This window comes from Asparagus officinalis, chromosome 5 (assembly GCF_001876935.1).
Source record: "Asparagus officinalis chromosome 5, Aspof.V1, whole genome shotgun sequence".
Classification (NCBI taxonomy): domain Eukaryota; kingdom Viridiplantae; phylum Streptophyta; class Magnoliopsida; order Asparagales; family Asparagaceae; genus Asparagus; species Asparagus officinalis.
Genome location: NC_033798.1, coordinates 88,140,751 through 88,151,698, shown reverse-complemented (window position 1 = coordinate 88,151,698; position 10,948 = coordinate 88,140,751). Strand labels below are relative to the sequence as shown.

The following is a 10,948-nucleotide window of genomic DNA, read 5'->3' as shown; positions in this document are numbered from 1 at the left end:
GATGAGATTTTGCATGGCGTGAAGAGGAAGTTAGCTAAAGCCTAGCAATGGATGAAGAAGTATTATGATGAAGGGCAACATGATGTGACCTTTGAGCTGGTGACTTAGTGTATATGAAGTTGCAGTCGTACCAACAAATATCCTTGAAGAAGATGTTCAATGTAAAGTAGTCGCGGTAGTATTATAAGCCCTTCAAAGTATTACAGCAGATTGGCGAGGCGGTATATAAGCTAAGTTGCCAAAGTCCTCTCTTCTACACCCAGTGTTTTATGTATTTATGTTGAAGAAGAAAGTAGGGGACTCTAATTTGCTCATTGGTGAATTACTTTCATTTGATTCAAGGGGTAACATATTATTGGTTCCTAATGAGGTGCTGCGCTATAGGAGTTGGGTGAAGCGCCTACATGGAAGAACTGTGATGACCTAAACAAAAGATTCCTAACCTTACGCTTAAGGACAAGTGTAGTCTAAAAGGATGGGAGAATAATATGATTCCAGAGCCATCGGTGCGTAAGAGTGATTGTGCTCGAGTGATGCATAACTACAAGAACCTACATGCTGAAGTAATTAGAGTCTGAATAGGATTTAATTTGATTACAAATAGGATTTATTTAGGGGTATGGAATTTTTTACAAATAGGTTTTGCTTAGGACTAGGAATTTTTATATAAATACAACTTGTTTAGGAATAATATGTGCAGGAGGAGTTTGTGCAAAAAGTAAAAACAGAGGCTATTTTAAGGGCGGCTAGGTGTTAGGGTTTATTATGTTTGGTGATTGAAAATTTGGGAGAATTATCAATAAAGTTAGGGTTTCTTTTCCTCAAAATTTCAGATTCATTCTTGGTGGGCTATGTATTTTGCTTGATTCGTCAGTGATTGCATAAAGGCATAATGTCACTTGATTCGTCGGTAGTGTGAAGTTAATTGGGACTCTCATCACAAAATTATATGTAGCACTTGTGGTTCAAATTTACACACTTATGCATGACTAAATGCATTTCTTATGTTTTCCATTCATTTGCTTCTTTTCGTGAGTGAGTGAAACTCTCTTAAGCGTATCTTTGAGTAGATAGTGGAGATATAATGATATGAGAGACTTCGTTAAGTTTTCGCCCTTAGTTTTTTTTAAGGGAACCACCCTTAACTTAGGCCCTATTTCATGTTACCATTCTTAATTACTTAAGTTTCAAAAAATCACTCCTATCTATCATTCTGTTAACATATAACCACCCATGATGTTTTCCTTCTAATTTCTCAAGTTTTTTATTTGAACAATTTTACCTCTACATGGGTTCAATTTTGTTGGACTTCGGGTATCAAAGTTAAATTTTATTGAACTTTAGTATCAAGATTTAGTTTTGTTTAAATTGGTATATCTAAATTAGCTTGTTGAATTTTAAGCTATCAAATTTAAATTTTGTTGATCTTTTGGATGTCAAAGTTAAACTTTGTTGAACTTTGTGGTGTGTTTGGCAACTAGAAATTAAATGGAAGATAGAAAGTGAAGAGAAAGTACCTTCTCGATAAAGTACTTTCTGTTCACTTTCTATTTGTAAATATTGTTGGTAATTACAAAGAAAAAATGTGAAAAGTTAACATGATAATTGACATGACATCCACTTTCTTCACATCAACTGTTTGGCTTATGAAGAAAACAAAAAAATGGACAATAGACTTTTTTAAACATGAGTGCATAATAAAACATAAAAGGTACATTAGCACATATTATATATCAATGTCACAAACAGAATAATTTATTAAATATGAATATTTTTCCATATTAATTCAATCAGACCCATCAAATACTAACTATAATCATGTAGTTGGCCTTAACCTATTCAATGATATACTATCTGATAAAATAGTGTTTGAATGATTTCCAATAAATTGTACTTTTCGCAAAAGAGGTTAAGCTATTAGATTTTTTTTCCTCATTTTTCTTGTGGGAGCCTAGTTAGGCACTATCAAGATATCCATTTAATTATCACGTTTTCTTCTATTTAAAACATATTGCAGATGGTAGAACCAAAGTCATGAATAAATATTTAGAAGTGGTGGGCGAAGTCTGAAGCAATGACTAGATTAAGATAAAAAAACATTTTTGTAAAGTGAAAAGATGCGAAAATAATAAATAATATTTTCTCTTTCCTCTCCCATCACTTTCCATCTACTTTCTTCATTTTTTTAAGAAAGTGAAATGGGTTAAAAGATGATGTGGCACCTCCTCACTTTCCATCTGCTTTCCATCAACTTCCAAGTGCCAAACATTCAAAGAATTGAAAGTGGTGTTACTTTCCAATTTTTAGTTCACTTTTTATTTAATTTCCGGTTGCCAAACATGGTCGTTGGGCAAAAAAGAACTTTAGAATATCAAAGTTAAAAATGAAATGACTTTGTGATATTTTAGGCAAAAAAAGAACTTCAATGTATCAAAATTAAAATGAGAAATAATTTGGGAAATTTGACTTTAATACCAAAAGTTAACAAATTGTCAAACTATAGTTTTTTTGGATGAAAAATGACATGGGTGGTTCTGTGTTAACGGAATGGTATGTGAGGAGTGATTTTCTAAAACTAAGGTAATTAAGGATGGTTACATGAAATGAACCTAAGTTAGAGGTGGTTCAGTTTAAAAAGCCCCTCTTAAAACAATCTCGCACTTTCTATGTTTTATTAATTACCCTGTCATCATTACGGTAATGCAATGGATGTTCCCATCTTTGATTCAGTCGGTCGGGCGGGCGGGCGGGGGGAATACAGAAAGAAGCATATGGTACGTACCTTTCCATCCTTCGTGTATATAATTACCAAAAGTATGCAAAACTTTACCATATATTAAAATTTCTCATTTAGTAAATTGAATGCTTGACGTATATACGGTCTCCATCTTAAACCTAAAATAAGAATAACGTAGTTTACCACGAAAAGAGCTCAAGGGTTTTGCATCTACTCTTGGAAAAGAAGGCATCAAGATTATAAAATCATAAACTACTTTTTTACTTATTTTGAATTAATAACAGAATCCAATCCTTCTTTTGGGGGGAAAAAGATGGTTTTAATTCATTAATCGAACTTAACGTACCTCACGTGCTTAAAGTTGCGTATAACAACAAGAGTAATTATCTATACTACATGGAAAGGCTTTTAGTCTCTTTCTAAGAATTAAAGAAAATGAACCCCCTCAATCTCACTCTTTATCTTCATCATTAATTAACCTCCGCGCATTGCACGGGATTTTCGATATGATTTTGTGATGCAACTTGAAGCAAAATATTACAAGTTAATTATGTGGATCACACCAGTAATGAATAATAATGATACTAAAGTTATACGAGAGAATTTGCAACTTATATGTTATTATTATTTGTCTATTCATGTAGGTGTCCACGTTTATTTGCTAAGATCTCAGATCTCAATCTTGCCTCCATAGGCTATATTAATTTTTCTTTATATTTGCGTTGTTCCTTCAATTCATGAACCTTATGGCTTCTATCTTTGGTACGTATTTGTATATAGTATCTCGTTCATCCTTTGCATGAAAAGTAACACAATTTGGAAATTCTATATTGATAAAGTTATATATACATATATATAATAGGAGATTTGATGCCATTAGCAAGTTAGATACCCTCAACCTCAATAATTGACTTTTAAATGGGTTCATTGTAGGTAAAGTGATGATAGACTCTAAAGCTTTTAGCTATGCAGCAGCCGTGTAAAGAAAATAGATGAGAATGAATTTTATGGCAATGAGTGCAAGGATATGATCACATTAAATTTTGATTCCCATATATATTCCTTTTCAATTATTACATATTTATTATTACGAGAACCAGTTTCAAACTCACGAAGCAATCCACCATGAATATGAGACTAAATCTATTTTTCCTTATCTCACAGTGAATTCTTTTATCTGGTTTATACAAGTACGATAGAATTTTTTTTTTTCCGAGTAACATAACTATATGATATGGAACAAGAAATAGATGATGATATCTTATTGTGAAAGATAAGCGGCTCCTTGTAATCCAAACCGTTATAGCTCTTTGTGGATGAAGATAAATTAGGACAATTAGTTTAAGGATTGATAGATGCTACGAGGGTAATCATGTGTTAATTTGCATTGAAGGGATGCTGAGGTTGTTAATATGTAAGTATATAAGTCTCACATTGGATAGGATAAAATTTTTTTTTTGAGTTTATAATAGAAGTTGACGCAAATACCTATTAGCTATAACTTTTTGTTTATAATTTATTCCTAGCCTTTGGGATTGAGAAATCTAAAAAAAGAAGGGAAAAATGTGTCCAGGACCCAAAAGCAGAAACTTCATGTGACAAGACCCCTCATAATTTTTTCCATGTGGATCAGCCCCTTGAAGTGTGACACTTTGTACTGCAGCCCCTTTTTTATCAATTATCACATGCCAGCTAAGTTAAAATTCCCAAACTATCCTTATCCTCTCTCCTCAATCTCTCTGACCCAGCACTCACATCATCTCTCTCTCCTCTCTCTCTCTCTCTCTCTCTCTCTCTCTCTCTCTCATCTCCTCTCTCTCTCTCCCACCTCTCTCTAAAACTAAGAGCTTTCTCAAGCTCGTCGTCCTGACCGAGACGCACAGAGCATTAATCTATTAGCTAGAAGAAGAAAAAAAAAGAAAGGTAAGGAGAAGTAGAGTAGAAGGGGAATGAAGAGAAATGCCGTAATTAAGAAAGAACGAAAATGTGTATTAATGTATCTCTATGAATGAAATTGCCACGGTGCCGCCGAGCGATATTCGAAGCAATATAACGAGAGGTAGAAAATGAGCCCAAATGAAAGGAAGATACCATATGATAGACAATATAAAGGGCTACACACCGGCGCAGACGGTAGTGAAAACGGAGACCGGAGGTGGCCGTAAAACACGCGCGAAGTCGGCACGGCGCTGCTGTTTTCTGCTCGTTGCTACCGTCGAGCGATGTTTCGGATGTTACCGAGAGAGATAGAGAATGAGCTAGAGCGTGATACAAATTGGATGTGATAGGCAACCTGTAGGGCTACTCACCAAAGAAGAAATCGGCGGAAACGGAGATTGGAGGCGATCAGAAAGCGCGTGCGAAGTTGGCACAAAACTATAGTTTTCTGCAGTGCAATTTCTCGCCGTTCGGGTTTGTTCTTCGCTGTTCGGAGATTTTCGCCGCTGTCCGGGCTTACCGGAGGTGGGAGGAGGTTGCCGGGGTCGTCAGGGTGTCTCGATGGGCTCCGTCGGAGGTAAGAGGAGCTTTTCTCCGTTCCCAAGAGCCTAGAACTAAGATGAATTAGAGCTAAAACTAGCTAGAACTAGCAAGATGGAAGCTAGAACTGGGGGTATACAAGCTAGAACTAGGGGAATAGAAGCTAGAACTAACGTAGAATAAAGAACTAGCAAGTGTGCATGTAAAAAACCCTTGTTGGGTTTAGAACTAGGGTTTAGTTCTAGCTTCTATCTTGCTAGTTCTAAACCCAACAAGGGTTTTTTACATGCACACTTACTAGTTATTTCTTCTACGTTAGTTCTAGCTTCTATTCCCCTAGTTCTAGTTTGTATACCCCCAGTTCTAGCTTCTATCTTGCTAGTTCTTAACCCAACAAGGGTTTTTTCATGCACACTTGCTAGTTCTTTCTTCTACGTTAGTTCTACCTTCTATTCCCCTAGTTCTAGCTTGTATACCACCAGTTCTAGCTTCTATCTTGCTAGTTCTAAACCCAACAAGGGTTTTTTATATGCACACTTGCTAGTTCTTTATTCTACGTTAGTTCTAGCTTCTATTCCCCTAGTTCTACCTTGTATACCCCCAGTTCTAGCTTCTATCTTGCTAGTTCTAAACCCAACAAGGGTTTTTTACATGCACACTTGCTAGTTCTTTATTCTACGTTAGTTCTAGCTTCTATTCCCCTAGTTCTAGCTTGTATACTCTCAGTTCTAGCTTCCATCTTGCTAGTTCTAGCTAGTTCTAGCTCTAATTCATCTTAGTTCTAGGCTCTTGGGAACGGAGAAAAGCTCCTCCTACCTCCGACGGAGCCCATCGAGACACCCCGACGACCCTGGCAACCTCCTCCCACCTTCGGTAAGCCCGGACAGCGGCGAAAATCTCCGAACAGCGAAGAACAAACCCGAACGGCGAGAAATTGCACTACAGAAAACTATAGTTTTGTGCCGACTTCGCACGCGCTTTCTGATCGTCTCCAATCTCCGTTTTCGCCGATTTCTTCTTTAGTGAGTAGCCCTACATATTGCCTATCACCTCCAATTTGTATCACGCTCTAACTCATTCTCTATCTCTCTCGGTAACATCCGAAACATCGCTCGACGGCAGTAGCGAGCAGAAAACAGCAGCGCCGTGCCGACTTCGCGCGTGTTTTACGGCCACTTCCGGTCTCCGTTTTCACTACCGTCTGCGCCGGTGTGTAGCCCTTTATATTGTCTATTATACGGTATCTTCCTTTTATTTGGGCTCATTTTTTACCTCTCGTTATATTGCTTTAAATATCGCTCGACGGCACCGTGGCAATTTCATTCATAGAGATATATTAATACACATTTTCGTTCTTTCTTAATTACGGCATTTCTCTTCATTCCCCTTCTACTCTACTTCTTCTTACCTTTCTTTTTTCTTTTTTTCTTTTTTTCTTTTTTTCTTCTAGCTAATAGATTAATGCTCTGTGCGTCTCGGTCAGGACGACGAGCTTGAGAAAGCTCTTAGTTTTAGAGAGAGGTGAGAGAGAGAGAGAGAGAGAGGAGATGAGAGAGAGATGATGTGAGTGCTGGGTCAGAGAGATTGAGGAGAGAGGATAAAGATAGTTTGGGAATTTTAGCTTAGCTGGCATGTGATAATTGATAAAAAGTGGCTGCAGTACAAAGTGTCACACTTCAAGGGGCTGATCCACATGGAGAAAATTATGAGGGGCCTTGTCACATGAAGTTTCTGCTTTTGAGACCTGGACACATTTTTCCCAAAAAAGAATTAGCGAGGTGAGGTATACGACTTATGACGTGAATGTCAAAAGGCATATACCACAACCAACATCTCTTAACGCAATAAAAGAGACCCACCTTATAATGAAAAAGAAATTAGGCGAATAAGTATAACGATAATCCTTCCAATCAGAGCAAACTTCTATCTTTTGTCTAAGAATAATCTTATCCATCTTTAATTATATATATTCTATTTGATTTGTCTTTTCTCACAATAAATATACGTTTTCCTAAATCCCTTACGGATTTTCTGAGCTTGGCATGAAAAAGTTAAATCGAGGAATGTGAAACTTTGTTATCAGTAATTAAATTTGATTGACATAGGAAGCCAATTAATGAGAGGTATTAATTACCACACAATGAGATAATGGCGAAGGAATTATTCGGACTCCATTAATTTTCACGAACCAAATGTAAAAACCGAATACTTCTGAAGACATTCTCCCTTTTGTTGCGCATCCAATAACAAGAGCCACAAACAAGTACACATTGAGATCTCGCCTTGATCAAACTAAAAAAGAAAGAAAATATTGTGATCACAGAAATGGTGATGACGTGGATTCACGAACGATAGTGTCAACGGTTAAAATGTCCCCGTTAACTAAAGTGAGGTCGGTAACGTGTCCATAAGTGAGGGAATCCTATCAATTAGGAGATTTGTGCGGGAAAGTGGGTGTCGTTGAGATCCCGTGACTTGAAAATTAGTGGTGAACGAGTCAGAAAGGGAAACTTTGAAACAATAATACATTCGATTACTAGAGAGTTACAGAGTATCTACTATCTAACAAGGCTAGTCTTGCTCTGCATCACACCAAGAACGGGGGGGCCGTTGGCTCGCATTTGTCACCCGTGTATGCTTACCCTGTAGAATAATAAGTGATCAATTTGTGCTTGTCAAAAATAAAGGCTCACGGAAGATTCTTATTACAGTTTCACAAAAGTACCAGAGTCAAGAAAAATATTATTTACTTTATTATTAAATATTTTTCTGTGGATTTTTTTTTTAGTTTGAGAGCATTTTTATTGATTTTTCTAAGAGTGAGAACGTCATTGTTGATTATTTCCGAAGATGAGGGCATTTCCAAAAAAAAATTCTAGAATTGAGGCTCATACAAACTAAAAAGAGGCTTCTTTTAAATAATAATATAGATTATTCGGGTTAGCTGCAAAAAGACCCATTATAAGTAGGGCTGTCCAAAAAGCCCGCGTCCCGACCGGATAAAGTAATTTATTTTGGTTTTCTTTTTTATATTAGATATAATAATATGTTATATATATAGAAGAGAGAGAGAGAGAGAGAGCGGGTTATGTGTTCCTATTGTTCAAGGAGAGGATTTCCTCTTAAAAAATGATGTGACATCAAATCCCTCACCATCGGCGAAGAAGTTGGAGAGAGAATATCACAAGTGTGGGATTGTGCCAACATCATTTTCAAGGAGGAAAATCCCCTACATGACAAGGATAATCCATTATTCATAATATATAGTAATATACTATATATATATATATATATACTTCTTATTAACTAAAAGAGAACACTCAAAAAGCTCTTATGAACAGTAAATCTGATCTGGACCAATCAGATTATTCATAACAAAATTATTCAGATTTAAAAAAAAAACTCAAAAATCCAACTCATCTTCGTACTCACCCTCTAAACTTCCTTTTTACAACTCACGTTCTCCTTAAAAAAAACTTCCCACGTTTCACATCCCACTTTCTCCTTGAAAACGTTTCCAAGCTTCCCTTTTTACAACCCACAATTCTCTCTCTTCCTCTCTCAATCTTCAGAAAAAGATTCAGAAAATCAAAAAAACTCCTCTGCTTCTCCTCCTCCATCTTCAATGGCATCCTCCTCCTCCATCTTCTTCAATGGATTTGATCTGGTTTCGATCCTTTTGTAGCGGGTACACGTTCGCTGATGCCGGCAACTTGGAGCATTGTGCCAAGTATTTGAACCAGACGCTGATGACCTTCGGATTCCCTGCTTCGCTCGATCTATTTGCTGCGGATCCGGTGAGCGACCTCGATCTGAAGGGTCTGTGTTTTTGTCCGCTACAGAATTTTGAATTAATTTTTTTTTTTGCTTGAATATTGGTGGTTTTAGGGTTTCGGGTTCATCTTGAACCATTAAAGCACTTCTTTAAGAAATTCCAGTTGCGATTGGGAATATGTCACTTTCTTTTTTCCCTAAGCGAAAACAATATTGTGAATGAAGGAAAGCTTGGAGTTTTACGAAGCTGACTTAAATTTGTGGTTTATTGTTTTTATAATTTATTATTTTTAGAATTAAGATTATGGAATAGCTATTTTGTTGGTAGTAGGGGTTGAACTGGACATAAGTTATGAAGCTGCATCCAAAGTAGAAACTTTTATTTTTGTTAAGGCTTTAGTTACTGTCAAGTGCCAACCTACAAAAAATTACCCAAAAAAGACTAAAAGTTGCGAACTTACTATATTCTTTCTTTCGCTCATTAGTGTAGGAATCAATTGCAAGGACTTGCAATTTCATACATTCTTTACTTCAGCAGAAGCAGAGGGATATTGAGTTTAGGGAGTCGGCTAATGATCAGAGGCAAAGGTTTGTTTTTCTTCTGATATATCTTAATCTTAATTTATCTATTTTAGAAATATGTCTTATGTAGTCCCTCTAAAGACCGAGAGCTCGCCACCTTAACCCGAAAGGTTTGTTTGTCAGTTATATTATGGGGAAACTTTCCATACTCTAAAATTTCCAACTTCATGTACATTCTAAAGCTGGACGTGATCAGGATGCTAAAGCTACCACCGTGTTCAAAGCTCAGATTGAAAATCTGCAATAGGAAAGTGATGAATTTCAAAAGATGGTTATTGGTAATCAGGTGAAGAATAAGTTGTGATAGTTGTGTCATGTCAGGTTACATCTTTTTTTGGCAAAATAAGTTAATAATACAAGGACATGAAAATCTTGCATAATATATTAACCACTTTGATTGACCAAAATAAACCTTTTAACAAAAATAAATGTAGAACAGAAAGTTAAAAAGTATGCATACTAATTGCAAGTTTATGTATCCCCTTTATCAAGTGTAAATCTAAGGCAGGTTGCGATCAATCAGGTGCTGGAAGGATACATAGAGATCATTGTTATTATTCAGACATACCTTATTGGATACAATAGTTCTAATAAGATATTCTTGAATTATGACATGGACTAATAGCTATTATTTTTTAGAAGTGCAATTTTCAGTAAGTTAAGATTATATCTTCTTACTTTTATCTTATGATAGTTTCATAGTTTTCCTTCAATTGTGAAAGATAACGAGCTTCCATGTCTCTCATATAGCAATTTATACATCTAACTTGATGTATAGTTATAGTATTCAATCTGATATTTTGATCATTATTTCTTTCTTTCTTTTTTTTCTGAAAGTAGGATAATCTCAATGTTCTTATATCCTAAAAGAATTACTTCTTGAAGGGACACCATGCTGAAGATTGGTAAACTTCTTTCTTTCTTTCTTTCTTTTTTCAACTATTTTGTTCTTTCTTTCAATTGGTAAACTAATCAATGTTCTCAGATAATGTTTTGATTCTATGTCAATTTTGTTACTTTGGTCCTTTTAAATTTTGAGTATTAGTTAGTATATATATTTGCAACAAAAGCACATGTAAAGTTTTGAACTTTATTTAAAAAACTATTCATCAAGGTTATATAGTATTATTGTAGGTGACTGTGTGTGATTTGGTTGAAATTTATTTTAAAATTTATTCATCAAAGTTGTATACTATAATAATAAAGCAATCTACATTATATATATTGAAATTGGAAGTACAATTATGTTACTAACTAAATCTTATTTCTATTTTTTGGGTAGAAATACAGGGTCTAATCTTCTCTGTTCTTCATTTCACATTAACATCAGCATAGAAAACTGAAGGTACGATATATCTTTTGTAATCAATTTTCCTT

General features: G+C 35.5%; 1 protein-coding gene across 11 annotated transcripts in view; it reads left to right on the top strand.

Annotated features, from left to right (window-relative positions):
* Positions 8,548 to 10,948, top strand: part of LOC109840079 — a 2,456-nt gene continuing 55 nt past the window's right edge. The window contains exons 1-4 of one of the 11 annotated variants that reach the window (XR_002246803.1): positions 8,548 to 9,034; positions 9,480 to 9,857; positions 10,412 to 10,476; positions 10,854 to 10,948. The exon at positions 10,854 to 10,948 is cut by the window's right edge and continues 55 nt beyond it. Coding sequence is in view for 6 of the 11 variants with exons in the window: in XM_020408578.1 (XP_020264167.1) it covers positions 8,869 to 9,012; positions 9,475 to 9,577; positions 9,653 to 9,857; positions 10,854 to 10,914 (513 nt within the window). In the remaining 5 variants the exon portion in view is untranslated. Of the gene's footprint in view, positions 9,035 to 9,474 lie in introns of all 11 variants that reach the window. The other 10 variants (XM_020408580.1, XM_020408578.1, XM_020408579.1 and 7 more) reach the window with 10 other exon arrangements.